Genomic DNA, 27369 nt, shown 5'->3' with positions numbered 1-27369 from the left:
ACATTAGTAAATAAAAAAAAAACTTTTGTGAACGGGCGCAGTGGAATTACTCTGTAAATTAATGATGACTCATGCAAATAAGCCGTTTAGCATTTCTAATCTTCTGCCAGTAGGGACCATGATTTTATTAAGAGCTAAAAAATTGTTCTCTCCAGGCCTGCAGAAAATGAATTGTAATGTGCTGGTCGCTTGGGTATTAAGAGATCAGCTGTGTTTATTGTGCAGCCATGCTGACTTCTTCGAGTGGCTCCACTGTCTTTACGACTTCTGCACTTGTACAGGACGACTTGCTGAGGGCTAAAAGTTTTATGAACAGCATCTTGACCTCTGCACATAAAACTTTATTTGGCAGAACTGGTACCCTCTGTGCTTTTATATTGAGAGGGGCAAAGTGAATTAAGAGTGCTGAACTCTCAAGGTTCTTTATGGAGTACTAAGTGCAGCTTTATACTCACGGATGCTAAATTCATATATACATATTAATTATAGTATACCAAATGGCAAGGTTATAAGAAATACAGCTCTTGCTGTGAAAACAAAATTATTAGAATTAAAACATTGGAATTAGGTTATAATATTTTAAGTTAATGTAGGTCAGATATGATGATCAATGGTGTAAGCCTATCAATGGTGTTAGTCTCTGAAAATGTAAAAGGATTATCCAGGTTTAGGAACCAACTGCGTGTAATAACGATGCATGACCTACGACTAATTTAAAAAAAAAAAAAAAAATGTATACATTACCTGCCGACGGTCCCTGTGTTCTTCTACCCTCTGGTTGCCTCCTGTAGCTTCAGAGCAGGTCTGTGAACTGACAAGCTGCTCAGCCAATCACTGGTCATGGCAGTCCCAACCATTGATTGGCTGAGCGGCCTGTCAGTTCAGAGACCTGCTCTGAAGCTACAGCGTCAGCTCCAGGAAGCAACCAGAGGGCAGAAGAACACAGGGACTTTTGGCAGGTAATGTATACAGTTTAACGGCAAGGGCGGCAGGAAATCGCTAACGATGTCCGTGCAGTCCTTGCTAAACTATTATCAAGCTGTGTAATAGGCTCAGTAAGCAAGTGCCAATCCAGCAGATCAGCCTTACATCAGGTCGTCCAATACAACCCTTAGAAAAAGATGGCAGTAGTCTTCCAGAAACAGCACTACTCTTGTAATGCTACAAACAACCTGAAAATAGGGGTGTTTTTACAAGAAAGCTATATTGTTTCTAATCCTGGAAGCTCCCTTTAACAAATCAAATGATTTCAGAAAATACAGTAAAGCTGGCCATACACATTGAACAAGAGAGCCTACAACTACATTATGTAACCTGATAGAAATTTGCCTATGACAATAGAGTCCAGAAAATGCCCTAGTATAAATCCTGTAAATCATCTTCCCATCTCTAGCAATGTCTAGGAGTGACATCTTAAACACTCTACCATTCTGTCTGTTGTCATTGCACAAATTCTTTTTTTAAAGTGTGCGTTCTTTTCTCCAAAGAATAAGACACTGTCCCCACCCAATATTATTCCCAGATGCATGTTATATATGGAAAGTACAGACTACTTCTTAGCCCAACCATGCACATAATCATATCCTAATAGAAAGCTACTAAGCTGCTCATTAAACCTTCCATATAGGGGCTATGAGATCATCCTAAAGTGTGTGAGATTTGTAAATCTATATAGGACTCAAAACTAGAAGACTAGAACGAAGGTACACAAGTCGGCAAACAGTCCTAAGGGTTCCCTTATCCATTTAATTCAGTGCATTCTGCTGGGCCTCTTATCAATAATTAAATTTGTAAGAGCACAATTCTAGATTGAACAAATCAGATAATACGCTGGAAGGCTATTAGCAAGCAAAATGTACAACACTGGTTAGATGGCCGCTAAATTGTCAATGCTTTCAGGCTGCTAAATAGCTAAAGTAAGCACCTGAACGTCTCTTCACGGTAATCCATGGAGCCCATAAAGTGGCACACGCATTATGCTAAAACCAGTTTATGTTTTGATAAAATAAAAAACACATTTATAACAAATCCCAGAAAGCTAAAAGCTTTATCATATTGAAATCTGCAGAACAGGCCAAAAAGAAACATGTGTATTCAACCAAAATGAACTTTCAGCCTTAGGATGCGTTCACACCTACAGGATCTGCAGCAGATCTGCAGCAGATTTGATGCTGTGTTGTTATTTAAATGAAATCTGCTGCAGATCCTGTAGGTGTGAACGCACCATTAAAGAGTTAAAAACAACTTTACTGTAGCTTCACTCATTTTTGTTTAACTCTTTTCTTAAAGCAATATATATATCCAGGGGCCAGGCTACCTTTCTGCTGCAGTCTGCATTACAGTATAGTGTATATACAGTATCATTAGACTTGTTGGGCTGGTATAGCTGCCTCTCTCTTGCACCCTTGTTCTCTGTACTGGTAATGGGCCCACTGGTTACTAAAGTGTAGTTATATTAATGTTGAAACCACAGGTACCAGCTGAGGCCATCTTGCCCGAGTTGTTTTTAATTTAAGTGATATGCTTTACAGCGGTGCTTCTCAAACTGTGAGGGGGGCCTTACCAGTGAGGTGCTCCCTAGTTGCTGGTGAGGCGCAGCTTGGGAGGCAGTTCTCACAAAACTTTCCTGACAGCAACAATTTCTGCTTTAGGAACATTATTGATTCATTTTGTACTTATTTAATGTTATAGAGAGATTAGGAGACAAATGGAGGATAGACTGAGCAATAGTTTTCATATTTGCATGGACTTCTTTTATAAATGGTGAGGCCCCAACATCCTCTTGGTTGGTTTGGTAAGGCCAAGGGATAATTTTCTCTGTTGGGTAAGGCTACAGTAGAAAAAGTTTGAGAAGCACTGCTTTACAGCAAGCCCCATGAACATAAAGAAACTGTCCTACTGACATGAAAAATAACTATACATACTTGGTGACCTTTGAAGAGGTCATTTGACAGGGACAGTAGCTGATCTGAGTTTCATCTAATGGGTTCACCTTTTGCTGTAAAGCTACACATATCACTTTCCAGCTGCCTCTTCCTTTAACATCAAAGGTTGAATAGGAAGTCTCAGCTTAGTTTTAGGCTTAGTGGCCAGACTAAAAACTGCAAGATTTCAGGATTATTTTTAAAAAGGAGGGGGGATATTAGAAAAAAGAAATATTACCAAACATTCTTTAAAGTGACTCTGTACCCACAATCTGTCCCCCTCAAACCACTTGTACCGTTGGATAGCTGTTTTTAATCAAAGATCTGTGCTGGGGTCCAATCGGCAGGTGATGCAGTTATTGGCCTAAAAAACAACTTTTAAACTTGCAGCCCTGTGCCAAACTGCCGGGGTCTAGAGTATCTGTGCCCTAACCTTGCACCACCCCTCCATCCCTCCTCCCCACCCTCTTCATCATTAGAAATGCCACTGGCAGGATTTTTCCTATTTCTCTGCAGTGAACACTGCACAGGTCCCTAAACAATCCAGCCCATGTGCCGTCCTCACACAGGTGATGAATAGGAGACAATCTGCCCGGAGCATTCCTAATGAGGAGGAGGGCGGGAAGGAGAGACAGAGAGGTTGTGCCAGCCTAATGCACAGTCAGTTTAGGCCACAGCCGTTGGGCACAGGGCTGCAAGCTTAAAAGTAGTTTTTTTAGGACAATAACTGCATCACCTGCCGAACGGACCGCAGGATAGATCTTGGATTAAAAAGCAGCTATCCGAAGGTACAAGCGGTTTGGGGGGGGGGGGGGTCAGATTGTGGGTACAGAGTCGCTTTAACACAAAATACAATTTAAACAAATAGATGACACATTCCCTTTAAAGTTATTTTCTGATGCCCCATTCCCTTTGATGTCATTTTTCTGATAACACAATCCCTTTGACATCTGTTTGGAAGCAGTAATAGTGTAGTTATCACCCAGCTTTCACAAAAACAGATACAACTAGGACGTGGCATAATAGGATTTTTAATAATGTGCCTGAAGCTCAGTGACATATTTACTGGTGTTTTATCAGATTTAAGGTGAAATGCTCTGACAGTTTCTACATGGAACCAAAACCAATCCCAGTCACATTATTAATCCATTAGCCTCAGAATGTAAAAATTAGAATGTAATAAACCTTAACAGATAAAAAAAAAAAAAAAAAAAATACATACAAAAGGTGGCAGGTTTTACTAATACCCAAGCCACTATAATAAGAAGCTAATAAGAAGCTAGCAGAGTATCTGCCACCTAGATTTATTAAGTTTAAGTCATTCACAACTGGGCAAACATCCAGAAACCGTGGTGTAAGTGTTCAGTACGAACTGCAGCAAAGTCAGAAAGGTCCAGTAAGGTAAACTACAGTAAGTAATATATATTCTATGAACCTGTCCTACAAACCTAAACATGCATGGATACTGACCACTACCCATCAGCTCCTTGCAGCCCTTGGCAGTCATCACTAGTTCTCCTGTAGAATTAGTAGTCATGCCAGCATACAGGCAGAAATACCATGGCTGCCCTCATGCTTTACTTGTATTTTTCTATTACCGTTGGCTTTGTTAAGCAAACAAGCTAAACCCCCGGACTGAATTCCCAAAGGCGATCAGACACGCACAGGTGGTGCATATTACATGAGGAGTCGGCTCTTGCAAACACGCTGTCAGATCGCGGAGTCTCGGGGTGACATTTAATGCTAAACAGCGAAGAATAGCGGAGACTTCTAAACAGCACAATAAATGGCATTGAGCTGTGCAGATGCTAAGGTGACTATTTCGTAGGCTTTGCAATTATACAAGATGTGGTGTCCTGGTACATTTAGCATCTCTAGGTTATTGTTCTGCTGAATGCCTTATTCCGCCGCCTGTTACCGTGGCTCGGGGCACAGCTCATCTTATTCCCAATAGAAAATTATTTCTGGCTCCCAGTCGAGGAGGATGGTTAACCACAGGTTTCAGGGTGGATCTAAGTTTAACATTAAACCTTTTAATTCTCAATCTTAAAGCAACAAGTGTTTTTATAAACACATTGTCATTGTTCTAATGGGAAAATATCACTACCTAAACTGCCAAAGTGGAAAAATGATGGTCTATAGTGTTACTAGCTACATCATACTTCAGTTTTAGATCTTATACTGCTTTAATATCAATATGGCCTAAACGTCAAGTTACATGTGAAATTCAGTTCCTAAGCACAACTCTGGGGTATGTAAAGTGATCTTTTATTAACACTGTCCTCTATTCCTGGCTTTGGCTTGAAAAAATCTGTCAGATAATCTGTTGGTTTAATAGGGCCCTTTAAAATGTAAAAAAAATACCTATTGTTTAGAAGAAAGAGACTCCCATATATTACAAAAGTATAGTCCATGTACACTGTGATTTTACCAGCAGTGTGTCTTCAAGGATAATCCAAAGCCTTCTGACTGCACAACAAGATCATTTTGTTAGAATGTTTTTGAACTTCGGAAAGTATATTCTTAAGGGTGCGTTCATACCTACAGGATCCGCAGCAGATTTGATGGTGCAAATTTGATGCTGTTTTCAGTTATTTAAAGAAATCCGCTGCGGATCCGCAGCAAAAAATCAGCTGCGGATCCGGTAAGTGTGAACATACCCTAAAGCTTACAACTGCAGGGTGTGTAATGTAAAAGCTGCAAAAAAGACATAGCCTATGTACAGTAGGTGGTAATCCATACTGCAGCCTCCCCTGCCTGCCTTGTTGATTACCAATATTAGGACCAAATCTCATCTATATACAGTTTTAGCCAAGGCCTTATATATCACTATGCCAAGAGAGAGGAAAGACGAGGTCCAACCTTAGTAGTTTGTCAATGGTTTTGGTGTATAAACACCATTTGAAAGTCAACAGCATTATAGGGAATAGTAAGTTATAGTTTACTATAGTCGTAAGAGATGAGAAAGACGAGAACTAGTGGTAGCCTTGAAAAATATCTGTGGGTCTAAATGGGTTTGGTTCTAGGTTACGCTAAAGAATGGCTGAGTGGGAAGTTCAGCCGGGAACCTCCGAAGCAAGCCGGATCCTGGAGCAGGTACAGTATATGCTCTGTCCATCGGGGGTTAACCGGAGGGTCTCCTTACATACTCGCAATGGGAAGTCCATCGCGCTGAAAGTATGGTTTCCCATACAAACTACAGACCAGGGATCCGCAGCAGATTTCGCTGCAAATTCACAGCGGATCCTCCCTGTATGTTTGTACCCTAAGGGTGCGTTCACATGTACAGGATCCGCAGCAGATTTGATGGTGCAGATTTGATACCGTGTTCAGTTATTTAGATCAAATCTGCTGCGGATCCACACCATCAAATCCACTGCGATATGGTACGAGTGAAGCTACCCTAAAGGTTGTATTATATGGTCAGAGCTGCAGTGTAAACGAGCGTCGATCTACTAGATCAGAGCTTGTTTACAGACCTCATTACGTGGCTCAATGTTCATGCAGTCCTTTCCTTTAATCACATCTTGGCCACACATCTATTACACGGAGAAATTAAAGGCCTATGGCAGATTATCTTTTATAGGTTTAAAGTGAGCGATTAGGCGATCGCTGGCTCTATTACATGGAGCAATATCTTCCTTATTTGGCAGATAATCGCTCCATGATTTGCCTGTTTGTTGTATACATTAACATGGGAGTCTACGTATGATATAGCCATAGAGCAAGGCTATATGTCAGGGAGTTTCCCGACATATACCCCCCACTTGTTGTGCCTATATCACGCCTACCTAGGTACATGCACTGATTTGTTGCTAGACATTTGTTGTCCAGGTTATTTTTACGCTATTTAGAAAATATTAGTAAAGCAAAGAGATTCTCAAGGTGTCTGCAGGAAGCCATACAGCAACCATGCAGAAGTATCATTATAAGAGATCATGGTATTATGTGCTGCTTAATATTTTAAACACTATCAGGCCAGTTCTAAATTATAAAGCTAACAGCACCAAAAGAACGGCTCGGCGGCTGATCTCTACAGCATGTACTATTTATGTTACAAACAGGAGTTACAGGCGCTGTTTCCAATGATGCATCCTTAATCACAAGCCAAGTCAATCATGCATTAAAAATGCACTGTCCCTCTATCCCTAGAGATGTTTCCCTGTCTTGAAATAGTCACTGGTAAACTCTAAAAATCGCATTTCGACTGACAACCTGTACTAGACAGACCAGATCCCCACTGAGTACTGCAGAGGATATGCCCTTTAGGTATTGTGTCCAAAACCCGCTAACATGGTTTGTGGTGACCCCTTTATAAGCCCAACAGAAATGTGTAACAGAGTCCCTACTGGTGTAAGACAATGGTGTCCAGTAAGTTAAACCTGTCAAATGTAATTCCCTCATTTCATGTGATCTTGGATTTATGATAAGAAAAAATCTCGATGCAGAGTGTGAAATTCCTTACTGAGCAGAAGAAAGGCTGCGATGGGCAGCACAGGGGATGGACTAAAACCATGCACCGAGCCAAACCAACAACAACACAAAAAAAGTAATGCAGACTTATCCATGACTTGTCTCTCTCACAAATTTGGGTATTCCCAGGCCATAACATGAAATACATGAAAGGAGGAAGATAAAAAGCTTATTCTCCTTGCTGCCTTGACTTTTTTATGTTTTATTGTGTAACAACATTAAATCACGGAGGATTTAACCAGGCTTCCTTATAATGTTTATCAGAAACAAACACTTTCATTCTGGGACTTCTGAAACCATTTGCCTGTTGCGGTAATGATTCCGATGTTACATCACATTTGTTTGTCCCAAGTGCTTATGGGGTATTCCCCTCTAAGAGGTTGATCTCATATTCAAAGAATATCCACACTAGTTAATGGAGGTCTGCATGGATGCGGAGTCATCTCTTTACTGTCTTTTCACTTGAATCAAATGACTGCATTATCCGGCAAAACATGTGCCTACTAGACAGTGATATAAATGTAAGAGGTGGAATGCCCCTTTAAGTGATACTTGAAGTTTCAGGTTTGTGCATGAGGAGTAGCATGATTTCCAGCCATAATATAACTTGCATAAGGCATTTATAACCAGTTTCTCCAGATTAGTTTTTTATTTTCAGTTGTCCTTAAGCATAGTGACCAGCAACAAGCAGCTATGGCACTTCCACACATTGTGCACATACAAACATCAGCAGCATGGAGGATAATATAGAGCAGCAGTGAGCAGAATAAGCTGTGAATCCAGACCTGTGTGAGATATAACAGTCACTACAAGCCGCTGTAGCATGTGTGTATGTCTGTCTCCTTCTATCTTGGCCCAGCTACTCCTCCTCCCTCTACCGTTCCTCTTTATAGACTTCTATGGGAAGCTATATAACCTGATACTTCAGATAGCTAATTGTTCAAGCTTCAAAGGGGATTTCAGATACTTTTTAACAGTGAATCATTTTTTTAAGTGAAAGGACAAATTAAAGAAGCCTGATGAGTGGAGAAATAGGCCTTTTCTCTGATAAGTTCACGGTTTTGTCTATCTGCAATGCCTGTGTTCCTATAAAGTATACGTGCTAATCAATCAAGGTCTATTGCAAACAGTTGTTGTACTGCTACTACAGCTACTACAGACCACAACCAAAAAAGAAAACAGAAGCTGATTTTTCGTAGCCAAAAACATTTATATCTTTATTGAATATACACTCACCGGCCACTTTATTAGGTACACCATGCTAGTAACGGGTTGGACCCCCTTTTGCCTTCAGAACTGCCTCAATTCTTCGTGGCATAGATACAACAAGGTGCTGGAAGCATTCCTCAGAGATTTTGGTCCATATTGACATGATGGCATCACACAGTTGCCGCAGATTTGTCGGCTGCACATCCATGATGCGAATCTCCCGTTCCACCACATCCCAAAGATGCTCTATTGGATTGAGATCTGGTGACTGTGGAGGCCATTTGAGTACAGTGAACTCATTGTCATGTTCAAGAAACTAGTCTGAGATGATTCTAGCTTTATGACATGGCGCATTATCCTGCTGAAAGTAGCCATCAGATGTTGGGTACATTGTGGTCATAAAGGGATGGACATGGTCAGCAACAATACTCAGGTAGGCTGTGGCAACGATGCTCAATTGTTACCAAGGGGCCCAAAGAGTGCCAAGAAAATATTCCCCACACCATGACACCACCACCACCAGCCTGAACCGTTGATACAAGGCAGGATGGATCCATGCTTTCATGTTGTTGAAGCCAAATTCTGACCCTAACATCCGAATATCGCAGCAGAAATCGAGACTCATCAGACCAGGCAACGTTTTTCCAATCTTCTACTGTCCAATTTCGATGAGCTTGTGCAAATTTTAGCCTCAGTTTCCTGTTCTTAACTGAAAGGAGTGGCACCCGGTGTGGTCTTCTGCTGCTGTAGCCCATCTGCCTCAAAGTTGGACGTACTGTGCGTTCAGAGATGCTCTTCTGCCTACCTTGGTTGTAACGGTTGGCTATTTCAGTCATTGTTGCCTTTCTATCAGCTCGAACCAGTCTGCCCATTTTCCTCTGACCTCTGGCATCAACAAGGCATTTCCGCCCACAGAACTGCCGCTCACTGGATGTTTTTCCTTTTTCGGACCATTCTTTGTAAACCCTAGAGATGGTTGTGCGTGAAAATCCCAGTAGATCAGCAGTTTCTGAAATACTCAGACCAGCCCTTCTGGCACCAACAACCATGCCATGTTCAAAGGCACTCAAATCACCTTTCTTCCCCATACTGATGCTCGGTTTGAACTGCAGGAGATTGTCTTGACCATGTCTACATGCCTAAATGCACTGAGTTGCCACCATGTGATTGGCTGATTAGAAATTAAGTGGTAACTGATGCTCGGTTTGAACTGCAGGAGATTGTCTTGACCATGTCTACATGCCTAAATGCACTGAGTTGCCGCCATGTGATTGGCTGATTAGAAATTAAGTGGTAACGTCCAGTTGGACAGGTGTACCTAATAAAGTGGCAGGTCCGTTAGGTAGCTGAGGGGTCCAGAGCAGGTATTTGTACATTACTCACCTGTCCCGGGGTCCTGATCGGCGTATTCCGGGTTCGCGGCGTCCTCAGTCATTCCGTTCGGTCTTCGGGTCTTTCCGGCGGTCACCGTCGTCTTCTTTCGGCTATTTTCGGCTCCAGCCTCGTCATTTTCCGGAACTTGCGTTCTGCTGCCCTCTAGCGGCTGATATGTGTAATACACTTATCAGCAGCTACAGGGATGTTCAGAATGTAGAAAATTTTTTTTTTTTTTGCCAAATTTTTTTTTTTCTATTTTCCGCACCCTATCGCCGCTGAGTGTTGATCAGCATCGCACGAAAGTGCGCTGCTAATCAGCAACTCCTCCTTTTTGGCGTAGGGTGTTTTTTTTCTATATTCTACTGCCACGGTCTGCTGATAAGTGCCGCACATAAGTGCGGCATTTATCAGCAACTCCTTTGTTGGCGTAGGTTTTTTTTATACTTACTGTAAAAAAAAAACAAGTAAAAAACACTACATTACACCACACTACATTGAATAAAGTTTGATACTACACCACTACATACCCCATATACCAATCCCCATATAAAGATGGCCCCCAGGGTGTTTTCGGCGTCAGACGCATACGTTATTATTGCCTCCGACACCGAAACAGCCAGTGAGGATGAATGGGGGGATCCTTCTTTCCTCCATTCATCCTCATCCTCCTCATCATCCAGTGACGTGTCTGGGGATAGCATAGCGTACGCTGCCCCCCAGACACGTCTTTTCCGCCAGTACCATCCCAATAAGAGATTACGGTATGGTGTGAAATTCTACAAACTCTGTGAGCGTACCTCAGGGTGCACTTACAGATTTTAGGGTACGTGCACACTGCGGAATGGCGAAGGATAACCCTTCGTGCATTCCGCAGCTGGCACCCGCCGGCGGACTGATGCGGGCGCATGTCTCTACCCGTGTCATAGACTCCATTCTATGCACGGGCGGATTCCGTCGTCCATCCAAAGAATGAATACGTTGGACGGAGAGCGGAATCCGCCCGTGCATAGAATGGAGTCTATGACACGGATGGAGACGTGCGCCTGCATCAGTCAGCCGGCGGGTGCCAACTGCGGAATGCACGAAGGGTTATCTGTCGCGATTCCGCAGTGTGCACGTACCCTTAGAGTGTATGTAGGAAGGGATACCCGAATGCAGCCCCCAGATGCCCCCTCCCCTCCCCATCCTTGGAACAAGTGGGAAGATCGTCCGGGAACTGATCTTCCCACTGCTGGATAAAGGTTACCACCTGTACAGGGATAACCTTTATACCAGCACCCCCTCTTCCGGTCCGTCACTGCCCGAGCTACTGTAGCTTGCGGCACAATCCGAAAATATCAGAAGCAGTAATAAAGCCCTAATATTTAGCAGCCATGGAGCAGACCCAGCGCTTCTGGATATGAAGGACCCCGTATCGCACCAGGACAACATTTTCCAGGTGACGTCCCCCACACTGGAGAAAGGGAGACCCCAGAAGAAGTGCAGAGTGTGGCGTAACAGGGGGATCAGGAAGGACACCATTTCCAGTGTGACGCCTGTCCTGATCCCCCCGGCCTCTGCATACTGGATCGCTTCAAGGCGCACCACACGTCATTGGGGTTCTACATTATCTAAATTCTGTCCCTTATTCCTATTTCAGGGGTCACATTGATCCAGGGATTATTCTGATCGCCTTTATGGAGTCGGAAAGGAATTTTTCCCCTGTGATAAAGCTACTGTCGTCTGCCTCACGAGGGTTTTTTGCCTTCCTCTGGATCAACACAGGTTGAGTTTGATGGACACCTGTCATTTCCAACCTTATAAACCAATAATTGGCCTAATACCCCAAAATAAATTAGAATTGTCCCTTTTTCCCCAGCTAAGTAGGTATGGCCGCCATTCCCATTAGAGGATGCCATGATGCAATTACAAAGCCTCTGTGCGGCCAGGACAGTAGAAACCCCCCACAAGTGACCCCATTCTGGAAACTACACCCCATAAGGAATCTAACAAGGGGGGCAGCGGGGATATGGCCCCCTGGTGACGGCCACATTTGGGACGTGAAAATGAAAAAAATGGTATTTTTTATTTTCTCGGCACATTCTACATAAGTGACTGTCACCAGTGGGGTCCATATCCTCACTGCACCCCTTGTTAGATTCCTTATGGGGTGTAGTTTCCAGAATGGGGTCACTTGTCGGGGGTTTCTACTGACCTGGCAGCACAGGAGCTTTGTAATTGCGACATGGCCTCCATCCTCCATTCCAGCCTCTAAATGGCGCTCTGTCCCTTTGGTGGCTTGCCCTGTGCCCATATGGCACATTATGCCCACATGTGGGGTATTTTCGTACTCAGGGGAAACTACCCTACACGTTTTGTGTTCATTTTCTTTTTTAACCCCTTGTGGAAATGGAAAAAATCAAGGCTAGACCAACATTTAGTGTAATTTTTGTGAAAATTTTACTCTAAATCATTAATCTTGTCATAATTTTTTCATTTTCACAAGGGGCTAAAAGATAAAAAAAAAACAATAAATGTGTAGAGCAATTTCCCGTGAGTACGGAAATACCCCACATGTGGACATAAAGCACCATGCGGGTGCAGGGTAAGCCTCCAAAGGGAAGGAGCGCCATTTGGTTTTTGAAGGCTGGATTTGGATGGAATGGATTTCGAGAGGCCATGTTGCATTCAAAAGGCCTCTGTGTTGCCAAGACAGTTGAAACCCCCCACAAGTGACCCCATTATGGAAACTACACCCCTCAAGGAATGTAACAAGGGGTGTAGTGAGCATATGAACCCCACTAGTGACGGGTACAAATGTGGAACAATGTGGCGTGAAAATGAAATATTACATTTTTTACACTATCATGTTGGTTTAGCCTTGAATTTATCATTTTCACAAGGGGTTAAAAGAGAAAAAAAACAAAATGTGTAGAGCAATTTCCCCCGAGTCCATAAATACCCCACATGTGGACATAAAGCGCCATGTGGGCGCAGAGCAAGCCTCCGAAGGGAAGGAGCGCCATTTGGATTTTGGAGGTTGGATTTGGCTAGAATGGATGATGAACGCCATGTCGCATTTACAGAGCCCTCGTGCTGCCAAAACACTGGAAACCCCCCACAAGTGACCCCATTCTGGAAACTGCACCCCTCAAGGAATCTAACAAGGGGTGCAGTGAGGATATGGACCCCTTGATGACGGGCACATTTGTGCCATGAAAGTGAAAAAATGAAATTTTTTACTTTTACGTCACATTGTTCCACATTTGTGCCCGTCACCAGTGGGGTCCATATGCTCACTGTGCCCCTTGTTAGATTCCTTGAGGGGTGTAGTTTCCAGAATGGGGTCACTCGTGGGGGGTTTCCAGTGTCTTGGCAGCACGAGGGCTCTGTAAATGCGACATGACCCTTGAAATCCTTTCCAGTGAAATTCAGCTTCCAAAAGCCTATTGGCGCTCCTTCCCTTTGGAGGCTCGTCCTGCGCCCCCTTGGCAATTTATCGCCACATGTGGGGTATTTCCGTACTCGGGATAAACTGCGCTACACATTTTGTGTCTTTTTTTTCCTCTTATCCCTTTAAGAAAATGAAAAATTGAAGGCTAGAACAACGTTTTAGTGTAAAAAATAAATCTTTCTTTTTTCACGCCATATTGTTCGGAAAATCTGTGAAGCACCTGTGAGGTCCAAATGCTCACCGCACCCCTTGTTACATTCCTTGAGGGGTGTAGTTTTCTAAATGGTGTCCCTTTAGGGGTCTTTTTCAGGTTTTGGCACCCCAGAGCCTCTGCCAACCTGAAGTGGTACAGTCAAAAATGACCAAATATAACGGAGGCATTGAAATTCACTAGGCGCTCCATTATATCTGGGGCTTGTGGTTGCGTCAAATAGCGCAATAGGGCCACATATGGGGTATTTCTATAAACTGCAGAAACGGGGCAATAATTATTGGGGTGCATTTCTCTGGTAATAGGTTTATAATTATGAAAAATATTGGATTACAATAAAATCTCTGCAGAAAATTAAAATTTTCTAATTTCTTACACACTTGGCTTTTATTTCTGTGACTCCCCTAAAGGGTTAAAACACTTTCTGGATATGCTTTTGCAGAGTGTGGGGGGTGCAGTTTCTGAAATGGGGTGCTTTGTGGGGCTTTCTAACATACAGGCCCCTCAAATACACTTTAAACCTGAACAGGTCCCTAAAAATATCTGATTTTGAAATTTTACTGAAAATTTGGAAATTTGCTGCTAATGTTTTAAGCTTCCTATTGTCAAAAAAAAATGAAAGATCGTTTAATAAATGCCGCCAACATAAAGTAGACATGTTGCTAATGCTATTTAATATATAATTTATGTGGTATAACCAGTTTCTGTATACGCAAAAAAGTTTCAAAGTTGGAAAAATGCAGTTTTTCACATTTTTTCACATTATTTGGGTTTTTTTCATAAAGATTCGTTATGAGTATCGACTCCAATTTACCAGAAATGTAAAGTACAATATGTCACGAGAAAACAATCTCAGAATCAGCCGGATAGGTAAAAGCATGCCGAAGTTATTAATGAATAAAGTGACACTGGTCATATTCATAAAATTTGTCTCTGTCATTAAGGCCATTTCAGGCTCTGTCCTTAAAGGGTTAATATATATTCGATAAAGATATAAAAGTTTTTGGCTACGAAAAATCAGCCTGTTTTTTCTTTTTTGGTTGTGGTCTTTTCTCTGATAAGGTATATTACAAATTTTCTTCACTACTTGTTTTAAATGAAAAAAATGTTTTTAAATCAATTGGTGTCAGATTTGTAAATTACTTTTACATAAAAATCTCCAGTCTTCCAGTACTTATCAGCTGCTGTATGTCCTGCAGGAAGTGGTATATTATTTTCAGTCTGACTCTTTGCTGCCACCTCTGTGCGTGAAAGGAACTGTCCCATGCAGGAAAAGGTTTTCTATGGGGATTTGCTACTGCTGATAGAGGCGCAAAGAGAAGCGTGGCAGACTGAGAAGAATACACCTGCAGGGTATATAGCAACTGGAAGTACTGGAAATCTGGAGATTTTTAAATGGAAGAAAATTACAAATCTTTATAACTTTCTGATACCAGTATTTCTTAAAACATGTTTTTCCTCTGGAGTACCCCTTTAGGCAAAGTTTGTTAAACTTGTAAACAGGATAAAAAGGCAGAACAAACCCTGAATTGCAATCAACTGGGATTATGCCTCCACATATTCTGCTAGAAAAACTGAATAGTTTTGTAAAATACAGAAATAAATAACCCAAGAGATATTATAGAATATGCTTTAGCATGACATATAGTTGACATATAGATCTGTATTTGATGGCAGAAATTCTATATGGGAGGCACTTTAATATTCTATTCTTCCTTTTCTGAGTTATCTTGATCTCAAACATGTTATTGAAGCTGGGTAACAACTAGTGAGGTTACTTAGATTAGACCTCAAAGTTCATGGATCTGCAGTGGTGCTTGATATAGTATAGACCAATTTCTTCCTCCAATATGACCCCAGAGAGTCGTATCCACCAGCTCAAAGTCTACAAACTAATGACTTTATTTCAGACCCTAGTATTACATATGTGCAGGGTAATCTCAGTGAATAGATCATGATTCTATAGGTCAATATGTAAGGTCTTCCTACATACAGATTATCCTACATTACAGATTACCACATCTCAGTAAAATTCCACATATCCATGTAAGCCTAGCAAAAGACTTGAAAGCTAAATTAAAAAGCATTCTTGATCCAGATAGTCAGGTTGACAAACAAAAAAACTGGACCTGCCCCAGCCTAGCACTAAATTCTAATTTGGCAAGCCCAATGGTATTTACAGTCATCACCCTGATGTGCCGCTGCTGTGAAATGCAATTGTCGCTGTACGAGTTACAGAGAAAGACATCAAAGTGGAACAGGACATCCATATAATTTACTATAGAAATTCAATTCAGAAACATTGGGCCTGGAGCCAGCAGTACCACAGGCAAAAAGCTGCATTCATTCTCTGAAAGCATTACCTGCTACAAGCTGAATATCGTTCATTCAACTAAGGGCATCAATTTACAAATATAAAAAGGATGCCAATTCCTAACAGGAAAGCCAAATTCTACAGCTGTAGTGAAGTTACAATGAGTCTATAGCATTCCGTGATTACAAGTTTCATGAAGGACTGGGCAACCAAAATGAATTAAAAAAAAAAAATACCCATCTTTTTTGTTGCTGGTTTTAAAATTCAAAATTGGTCAAAATTCAGTGCGGACTGGTTTGATGTGATGCTGCCTGTAGGTACTTATTGCATACAAAGCTGTTATTGGATTAAAGGTGTACCACTAGTGGTTATCGCAGAGAGCCTGAATGTTTTAGTTTAAAAGGGTTGTCCAAGATTAGCTAAACATGGCTGCTATGTTCGAAAAGTAAAACCACCCAAGTCAGGTTGTGTGTGTGGTATTACAACTTCAAAAGGAACTATGGTGCAATGCCACACACCAACTGAAGACGACAGTGATGCTGTTTCTGGAAGGAAGCCGACATATTTTTAAAATCTGGATAACACCTTTAACGTCATTACTGTATAAAATGGAATTATGTGATTTGGAGCTCTGCCTAGGAAAAAAAAGGGAAATCTTAATCTTATATATCTATATTACAAAAACTATTTGGTATGAAATTTGGGGCGTTAACATAAGAGCGTTAAAAGGTGGAAATTCACTGTAGGATACTACCAATGCTTTCACGGCTTTTATTATCCTCTAGTGCAGCTAGAGGCTTATTGGAAAGGTTTTGGCCTACAAATCAAAGGGGACAACTATTCCAAGTAACAGGTGTCATAGAATTTGAAAAGTATATGATCAATCAGTGACGCAACTAATTTATTCACTTTACTATTAATATAAATTGGCAGATCTTCTTTTAAAAGCCTATAAAAATGTTATTCAGTCCCCCAATCATGTTGGTTATAGATTCAGTAAAGTTTCAGCAGTTTGGAAGTGCAACTAACAACATATGTAACTAAAATATTTTAAATATTTCCTTAAAATTTTCACAATATGAACTGCACAAGCATAGGCATCATGTAACATAAGTATGCAGCATGGACCTAGGATGCAATCTGATAGCTAAAACTGTAGTTTTCTGGTAAGCAGAGTTCCTAGGCAGAATTTCTGCACATCTTATTATAGGCCGCATTTCTACAGGATTAAAATTGGCCTACATCACTACCATTTTGTATTACTCATTACAATTTTAAACAGGATAAATCTAGGTTTTCATCAGAGCATTATTCTCTGCTTAATACCCAGTATAGCCCCCTGGGTAAATCTATTATGTATCCTGTCAGGGGCCTCACAAGCATCAGTATTGTAGATGAAAGAAAACATACCCTCTTTTCATCTGTGACAATATAGTTGCGACCATGTTTCTTTGTCAGGTGAGGAACCAAGATATCAAACCGTCTCCGGAACTCACAAAATACCATGTGATCAGGGTAACCTAGAAACACATAAATACAAGAGGAAACATAATGGAGACTGTACAAGTAGGTACCCATATGATTCATGTCAATATTCCTCACAGTGCTCTATAATACACTGAAAAATGTTGTATGTATGACACAATTTTTTTTTTCCCCCCCAATCCTGAACAACCCATATAAATTCCATAGAAGTCAGGATACCAAATGGTTTAACAGCCCAGTAGAAAGTTTTGAAGAAGAGAGAGTGTAGCACCTCCAAGGAAACAAAGTAAATTTACTCATGATCCATTAGATCATGACATGTATGTACAAGTGCACGTACACATTTAAGAAGCAGATGCGTCCATGCATATGCTCTGATGGATGCCGAATAAGATTACTTCATTAACTTGACGCTTAATGCTGGATTGTTTCCTTGAAGTCACAGGGGATATTCAGAATAAAATTAGAAAACACCAGTCCCCAGGTTGTGTGTGGTATTACAACCTAAGGCTACGTTCACACGTAGCAAAAGTGGCAAAATTCCGCAGATGAGAATGCCGCCAGCCTCCCTGTCGGAATTCCGACACTTTTGCTACGTGTAAATGTAGCCTAACTGGAAAACCACACCCCAAACTAAAGAAAAGAAAGGTGCTGTTTCTGGAAGAAAGTGGCAATGTTTTTCTAAGCCTGGTTAACCTCTTTCTATAACTTGTGTGAAGAAGTCAAAAAAACAAAGGTTCGGGGCAGAGACAAGGAACAACATATAAGTAAATCTTTACAATCCTACAACTTCACTCAATAGAAAGTGTAAAAGTAAAAAGTTGTTGAAGTACATGTATCATTATCCTTAAGACTCTGCAACATTTAGTTTCACTTATGCGAGGACCTAGAAGTAATAATGTAACAAGGAGGAGCGCAGTCAGGGTCATGTTTGTGCAGAGGTGCCGAATGTCTGCAAACACAACAGAAATTCATTTATCCGCGAGACTGAGGAGCTGAATGTGATTGTGTGTGTGTAATTAAATCAAGCACTGAGCTGGTTATTGGAAAAGCAGCTTCTGCTTGCAATTGTTTGAGAATTTCGCTTCAATTGACTGGTAAGACCTGGACGCTTATGTTCTGTCTCCTAATCTGTCGCTATCTATTGACTGATGCGCCATCCAGCACCAGCTCAGTAGGGAGCCTGTATTGATTCCTCTGCTGGGAGATGTACATTGATTTTTAGGGGGACCTGTTTGTTTATTTTAACAGGTTTGTTTTTCCTTTTTTATCATAATGAGTAGCATACCTAAATTCAGATGCTTCTATTGATAAAGAGCTTACGGAGAGGCACACTGTCATTTCAGGGCCCATCGGAGGGGCGAGTAATGGAAGCAGTTCAAGAGTAAGAAAGCTGTGTCATCAGACTAAGTGGGGGTGTGACGAAGAAGACAACAATGTGATGTATAAGAGTTTATAATTCTGTCCTGTGGGAAGTTTACTTTTTTGTGTATTTTAAATCCTCCTTAAACTGGAACTATCAAGCAGGTTAGACGAATCTAACCTGCTCATAGTTCCCTAGTGGGAACAGAGCGCTGAGGTTGAAGGTATGTCTCTTACCTTCATCCTCAGTGCAGTTTCTGTGCTGTTTATTTTGAAAGCCTCTGCCGGGTCATCCTTGTTTATTTAGTAGATCGATGATCTATGATCCTTACCAGCTGGCACAACCTCTACACTACGCTGTGCTGCTTCCTTCCTGAGACTGCCTGGTAAGCAGTTAGAAGCAGTAGGCGCAAGGATTACCACCGGTCCGCCGCCTTCATTGATTAGAAAGAGGCCGTCGAGGACAGTAGCCCCACCCACTAATGATTATGAATGGAGGAGGCGAGGGGGTTGTTAGCCCCACCCCCCAGTGCTCATAATGGCTTACTAGGCAGAGGATTTCACAGCTAACAGGACGGGAACGTCACCGAGGATGAAGGTAACAGACATACCTTTATCCTCAGCACCCCTTTCCTCCTAGGAAGCTATCAGCAGGTAAGAGTCTAACCTGCTGATAGTTCCCGTTTAATACTACTAAACTATAATCAAGCAATGAAACTAAAATTGTCAATTTAGCAGGAAATAAAAGATTCCATATATGCCCATCCACACTGCCAATTGCCACCCAGCAGACATGACAAGGATGTGAAAAACCATAATGCAGACTTTTATTATTAAAGGGGTTTTAGAAAGGGGTATTAGAAAACCATACCAGCTTTCTGTAAAAAAAACAACCACCATCACCACACGGGTCGTCAGGTTGCAGGTGGTACTACAACTCTGCTCCATTCACGCCAATGGAACTGAGCTGCATTACGGCTCACGGACCAAGGAAAAGAGGGGGCACGGTTTCCGAAAGACGTGGCTACAATTTTCTTAACCTGGATACAGCCTTAAACACTGAATGCTCTGGCATTTCAAAAGAATCAGTTACACAGCTGAAAGAGAAGGGATCCAAATCATTAGAACGGCCCCTAGCTTCTTGTTATTCTACCCAAATATGGAGAGACTGACCCACCAGGCCACAGAGAAGCAAGGACTGCCTTGATAACTTTGAGGACTATTTCCAGCTGGTTTTATGATTACTAATCCCAAGAATGTCACCAGAATAATCAGTGGGGGTCCAAGTGGTAAGACCCTTACTGATCAGCTTGTTATTTACAATCCTGTATCCTTGCATTTGAAGCTCCATGGACTCCTTTTTTGCATATACTGTATATACAGAAAGTCCTTCAGATGGGATTACCCCTTTAGTGTTACAGAATTTGGATAGAATGTGTCAGCCTAACATAAGATGTGGGGGCACGAAGACAAGTTTGGCACTCGAATATCCCTGGAATATTGCAGGATTTAAAAGAATATGTTTTAGCTTTAGATATTATTAAACAGAATATGGACACTTACAGGGGGAAGTGCTATCAGTATTATCAGTATTAGGCATTTACCTTGTCTGTACATGCGAAGAGCATCTAGTAGGCGGGAACCTCGAACCTGAGCTCGCAACAGAGGCACATCAACTTGCATAAGTTCTGCATCACAGCGTTCACCTGACAGGTCAGACTCACTGGAGCCAACGCGTGCAGCTGGTACCAGCCGAGCCTCACTGCTAAAGGACTCCACTTTGGGCAGAAAGCAGTAGACAAAGTGAATTTTGGACTTCTTGATGGTGTCAATCAGAGCATCCTGAAAAGAACAAAACACAAATAATGATAGAGTATAACTAACAGGACGGTCTGCAGAAAAGATAAATATGCAAAGTAAAGATGATAAATGATATGAACAGATGATAGAACAGTAAATGAACATGTTCCAATCACTACAATGAGCGAGGAGAAGTGCTTGGCTATGTGCTTCTATGGTTGTCAGTAACAGAAAACTGCTTGGTAGGTTTGTTAATGACACAAAAGTGTGCAATAGGGTTGATGTTCCTGGAGGTGTCAGTAATATAGAAAATGATTTAGATTTACTAGACAAGTGTTTAAAACAATGGAACATTTCCAATTCCAATGTTCTCAAATGTAAAATAATGCAGTTGGGGAGGAGGAGTCCCCTATACAATCATGTTGGCAATTTTGTATTGCCAAAGACTTCAGAAGAGAAGGATTTAGGGGTAGGGATTTCTGACAGCCTTAAAATGAGTCACCGGTAGGGAAAGCAAATCGTATGCTGGCCTGTGGAGGTAAAGGTATACCCAGAAGGAAGAGCGAGATTGTGCTGTATAGAGCTCTAGTGAAACCACACCTGGAAAACTATGTCCAGTTCTGGAGACCTCAACTACAAAAAGGTATTAATAAAAATAGCAGAGGTCCAAAGATGGGGTACAAAAATGGTGGAGGGTGTAAGGCATAAACCATTTCAGGAAAGACTTAAGGATCTTAATCTGTATAGTCTGAAGGAAAGAAGAGAAAGGGGGGACATGATCAAAACCTTTAACTATGTTAAACTAAATAAGGTTCAAGAGGAAAGTGTTTTTTTTAAAAAGGACAAAAAAAAAACAACTCAACATAAGAAAATGAGGATACAGCGAGAGGTTAGCTGTGGAAAGATCGGAAATAACACAAGAAAATATTACATTAATGAAAGAGTAGTAGATGCGTGGAACAAACTTACAGCAGATGTGGTTGGTAAAATCTATAATAACTAAATGTAAACATGCCTGGGATAAACATATATCTGTCCTAAGATATTAAGAAGGGAAATACTAAAATGGCAGACTAGATGGACCAGGTGGTGTTTTTCTGCCCACAATCATCTAGGTTTCTATGCCCACCTCACTGCAGAAGATAAATGCTATAAAAAGTTAATAGTTCCTGTCTTGTGTAGTGAGTAGCAACATAGTAAGAGAAAATACTTAGCTGAGTGCTTCTCCTGCCTTGCTCTAGTGATTGTATAGGTCTAAGCTACGGGTCTAAGTCTATAAAATAGCGAGCATGCCTCTAATGACTTGTAAGTGCTATCTGTATATGCATATTCCAAAATCTTCACTTACTACTTGAAGCTTAATTTGAATACAAAGTGACTTCTTCTTCACAGCTGCCACGCCGGTCGTAAATGTCTTTCGCATGCTGGTTGCTCTGCGCAGGGCCAGCTGGGACCCCCCCTCCAGGCCAGCTACTGAACCCGATAAGACTGTCGCTGTGCCCGTTCTGCCAGCAAATAAGCTGCTAATTATTTTCCTGCGGGTGAGTGAGAAAATGGTTTAAGATTGAACATGTGTTTCATTTATTTTAATAAAAGTTCACTAAACATGAATAAAATATATTAAAATATCTCAAGATCAAAGTAATAAAGCTACGCATTGACTGGGTTTCTGAAGTGCTCATCAATGTGTAAAGCAGAAATAGTGGCACTCCCGGGGAAACCAATCAGATGTGCGCTTTGAAGTGATAAAGTGAAAATAAAAAAAAAATGTAAAAGAAATCTCATTTATATCAAGCAGTAACAACTCTTCTTTGCTCTTGTTTTCACAAATGTTCTCATCACGTTTCACCCGAACAAAAGCCTCATGCATTGGGCATTGTAATGGAGTCATGCTATACAGGTCACTACCACAGTCCTAAGGCCTGCACACCTTACACAACTGTATATGGAGGGTTTTTGAATCTTTGTTCTAACAGATTACATGATAGGTGGCTTTACAAAGTGTTATGCTTCTATACCGCCTTTAGGAGAGGATATGGATGCGTTACATGGTGCACATAGAGTGCGTAATACAGACCCTGGGATCTCTGCATATCACCATGCACATGAGTAGGGAGTCTAATCAGTTAAAAGAAAATTTGAAAAGGTTTACACTTTTACTCTCAGGACCCCTGTTTTTACTCTCTGAGATGTTGGTATGGTACAATAGGAATACACATTACTGCAGGGCATATGGGTCTGAATAACAGACTGGTTACCATTGGGTGCAGTTGTATAGTGAAGCTCATATTAATATGATAAAAAGCAGAGGTACTCTGTGTGCGTAGAAAAACACAAAGCATCATTTTGTGCAAGTAATCAATGAAGGTCTGACTGACCTGCCATGTTCCAGTATCTTTATAGAAAACATATAAAAGTGGAAGCGCACTACTAAGAGACAAAGCAACGTGATGGCATTTGTAAGCTCTCAAAGCAGCCATACTGATGGGTCATTGATTTTAATACAAAGCTGTAGGTTCTCAAACAGATGTCAGGGTACCTGAATATATCAGGGAGTATTTGTGAAAAAAGTACTAAAACAATTACACTCCGAAAATGAAGAGGTACACTGAGGCATGGTGTATGGGCCAAAAACTGCACTTACGGGATGTATGCTGCAGTGTTGTGGCCCACTCACCCAGACAACTGGCAAGGGGTGCAGATAACTGGATCCCCCACCAATCTGAAAACCTAACCCAAGGACAGGTCATCAATTTTATAGACCAAAAACCCACCAACTCTATAAAAAACCCTCTAAAAAAAAATCTCTGAATCGTCTTACTTTTGGGAATCTTGCAATAAACTTGCAGCATTTTGGGAGGCTGGATTTTGTTTGACATAGTTTAACCATCCGGTGGCGTCATACTCCACCCAGTTAGTGCCATAGGAGTGCCCCAGTAAGAAATGATGTTCTTTATTGCTTCGGAGTAAAGGCTTTTTACCTGTGCATGAATAAGAAATATAATCAAAATGTAAAGAGCAAAAAGTAGTAACTTCACCACCTAATAAATAGTTTATGGGCAAAGGGTACGGAACAAAAGAGCAAAGCGCAACAAGAAGGAAAGCCGAAGAGAATCTTAAATCCATAAAATGCATTTTTATCCAATGTGGAACTAAATATTAGCAACATATAAAACAGTGCAATTGCTTGCTGTGCTTGTATAATACATAGTAATGGACAGACTAGATGCAGTGTGCCCTTTTACGCCAGTTTTAGGTGTCCATACGTAGGTTTTATTTTTCACTTTGTAGGCATTTTTCAGCAAGGGAAAAGCTATCATTATATGTCAGTTGCTCCAGTGCTGACATATAGAAGAGAAGGAGGAATGCTCTTTTCCTGTCGTACGAGGCCAATTACACTCTAAAAATGCTGCGTGCCCTCCATAAGAGCCAAAGTGACTGACAGATAATCATACCAATGCTCTTCTAGATGCAAAAGCAGTAAACTGATAAAAACTGTAATGTCAGCAAACATGATGTAGGGGTTCTCCAAACAACATATATAAAACACATCCTAATGGAAACTCTCTCACTTGGGGTCCCATATCAATTGTAATTTGAAGCCCTAATATTGACAGCGTTCAGCTGTTATAACCTACAACGGAGGCAAATGCTGAAGGTCTCATGTATAGTTTAGCAGTAAGTCTCAATCTTAGAGACAGAACTTCCTGTGGGGCACCTCCGACTAGCAATGAGCCATTGCTAGGTAGGTCGTCCTGACAGATGAGATTATCATATTTTCCTGGCTACAGAAATATCTGTTATAGGGTATAAACCCACACACCGTATAAGCAGCGTATTTACTGCTGCGATACGCAGCAAATACGCAGCAAACACGCAGCAAACACGCAGCAAAAACGCAGCAAAAACGCAGCAGATTATATCTAAATAACTGAACACAGCATCAAATCTGTACCAACAAATCTGCTGCGTATTTGCTGCGTATTTGTTGCGTATCTGCTGTGTATACGGTGTGTGGGTTTGTACCCTAAGAAGCAAAATGCATATTAAAAATGAACAAAATTTTTCATGATCAACCCACGTTTCTTAATGTATAAAAAATTGCACAGTGAGATACTAAACCTGATGCCTAACTAGTCATTTGCACCTTTTTTGTGATCAAATGACTATGTGAACCGTGGGAGGGTGGGCAACTTCCTTTAATGACCTAGGGGATCTTTACACATTCTGTGCACAGTCTACAACTATGATGTTCTAAAACCATTTCGCTGCTGTTTTAGTACAGTAGTGCAAAGATTTAAACAGTTTTGGAGATTGATGCTGGGAGTCCTAAATTCCAGTCCGTAGCACATCGTCAGTGCATAGACCATAAGAGCAGAACGTGTGAATGCCCCCTTAGGCTATGTTCACACGCTGTCACGGAACGGCCGGTGTCTGCCCGGATGATCTGTCCAGCCGCAGAGCTCTGATGCAGGCGCATCAGCGCACGCCCGCATCAGAAACTCCCATAGCACACAGTGAAGCGAGCAGGCAGAGCCACTCTCTTCACTGTGTGAACTGAACAGGGTTTCCTACGGCCGCAATTCATTGAATTGCGGGCGCAGAAAACTGACATGTCGGTTATTTGCGGCCCCGTGCGGGATCCCCGTCGGAGTGCATACGATGTGTATACGCTGCGGCCGGGATCCCATAGCTAAATAGGCTACAGTATGTTGCACTCCGCACAAAGTATGGCCGTATGGCAACAACGGCCGTACTTATCCGTAGTGTGAACATAGCCTTAAGTTGTAAATAATACTATAACATTACACAATACAAGAATATCAGTTCCACTAAAAATATTTCATGACTTTTCAATTCCCAAGGGATATCTTTGTACAATACATAAAATTAAACCTGAGAAGAGTGAAAACTGCAAAAAAGTTATTACAATATAAAAGGCTAAAAAACAAACATAATATTACCAGTGTCTTCTCCTTCCTGAGGTCCATAGTAAGTAAAAAGTCGTTCCAAAAGGGTGTTCTCATTGCCACCTGGCTGCAACGCTTCTTCTTCCAGTAACCACAAAAGACCTCTGGCCTCATCAGTCCTTGCGAGGGTCCTTACCTATGATTACAACAAAAGTTCAATACCCACAAAGCAATTCTTTACACTCCCTCTGTCAAACAATAGTTGGCGACTTATTTTTCATGTGCAAAGGAGTGCAAGCACAAGGAACGAGACCTGCTAACAAACCCCCATTAATCAGAGTAACAAAGTGCCCCGTCCCCTCTTATCCACAATCTCATTTCTCCAGACCTCCAGGCAGCTTTGCCTCTAATTGCCAGCCTGATTTTCTTGATGAAACGGCAGTAAAGAAAAGGGGATAAAAAAAAAAAAATAACAACAAGGCAGGCGAGTCAGCAGGGGTAATTCTCGGCCCTATTTTAGAAAGACACTTGAAGAGAGGAATCAATACTTAATGCTTGAGATAGTAAAAACACATCATTTTGTAGTAAAACGTTTTAGTCTGGTTTCTTGGCTCTTTTAAAAATTCAGTCTGGGAGAGACTACAAGGTAAAATTACAGCCTTCATTGTAGGACAAGATAAAGATCCTCAACACGCAGTCATTGGCCCTATACTTCCTTCACATTCACCAATTACTGCTCGTAAACTAGAGGATTTTTTTTTCTTTAACAGGTTTTTAGGATCAATAGAACTTTAATTGCTTTATATCTGTATTGAGTTGGAAACAATGATATCACTTACCTACTATATATATATATATATATATATATATCCATCTATATCTATCTATATATATATCCATCTATCTATCTATATATATATATATATACACACACACACGTAAACATACACACACACACAATCAAATTCTAGCACTTTGTTGTCTATAATGGCTATGTTCACATATTATTATTATTATTTTGCCGTTTCACAGCCAGGTTCTCGTTTATTTGCATAAACTGCGTTTTGGCATAAAAATGACAGCCGTCCAAAAATACCGGGCTGAGAGATGTTGTATAAACATAGCCAATAAGTCTTGATGACAACAATTGTTAAGATAATAAATAATTTTATGAGATCAATTAAAAAGTTTAAATTTATATTAAAAAAAAAAAAAAGTTAAGGCTATGTTCACATGGTGTATAGGCCAGGTCACGTAGCGGCCGGTCTCTGCAAAGATCACCCCAGCTGGTACTGCAGTACCGACCGGATGATCTTTTCGGCCGCAGTGTTCTGATGCGGGCACATCAGAACTCCCCATAGCACACAATGAAGCAAGCGTCCGTAGCTGCTAGCTTCAGTTTGTGAACTCACACGGTTTCCTGCGGCCGCAATTCACTGAATTGCGGCCGCAGAAAACTGACATGTCAGTTCTTTGCGGCGCCACATCGGATCCCAGCCTGAGCGTATACGATGTGTATACGCTCCAGCTGGGATCCCATAGAAGGAGAGGCAATGTGTATACACGTGCGAAGTACGGCTGTTGTTGCCAATTGCAACAATGGCCATACTTTTACGTAATGTGAACACAGCCTAATGTAGATTTTAAAAAAATAAATAAATAACACTTTGGTATCATTTTATTTTTTTGCTATATACCGCACTATAACAAAACAGTCTGTGCTTTTACATACAGCAAATAATACATGTAACCAACATAATACATGTAACCAACAAACTACAAACATGGAGGCTGAAATTACACAGTTTTGGCCTCTGATGAGCAACAGGGGCCTACTAATATGCTAACTATATATGCCAGAAGATTTTCAA

At 41.2% G+C, this 27369-nt stretch overlaps 1 protein-coding gene across 10 annotated transcripts in view; it reads right to left on the bottom strand.

Moving 5' to 3' along the window:
• The window catches only part of MYO18A (myosin XVIIIA), a 258536-nt gene that overhangs the window by 98636 nt on the left and 132531 nt on the right, over positions 1-27369 (bottom strand). For all 10 annotated transcript variants that reach the window (XM_069945228.1, XM_069945229.1, XM_069945230.1 and 7 more), the window contains 5 exons: positions 25553-25694; positions 23410-23569; positions 21937-22123; positions 20393-20630; positions 17352-17461 (listed from right to left, as the gene is read on the bottom strand). In XM_069945228.1, coding sequence (XP_069801329.1) covers positions 17352-17461; positions 20393-20630; positions 21937-22123; positions 23410-23569; positions 25553-25694 — 837 coding nt within the window. The remainder of the gene's footprint in view (positions 1-17351; positions 17462-20392; positions 20631-21936; positions 22124-23409; positions 23570-25552; positions 25695-27369) is intronic.

Source organism: Dendropsophus ebraccatus, chromosome 11 (genome assembly GCF_027789765.1).
Source record: "Dendropsophus ebraccatus isolate aDenEbr1 chromosome 11, aDenEbr1.pat, whole genome shotgun sequence".
Taxonomy (NCBI): domain Eukaryota; kingdom Metazoa; phylum Chordata; class Amphibia; order Anura; family Hylidae; genus Dendropsophus; species Dendropsophus ebraccatus.
This window is presented reverse-complemented; position numbering and strand designations above follow the sequence as displayed.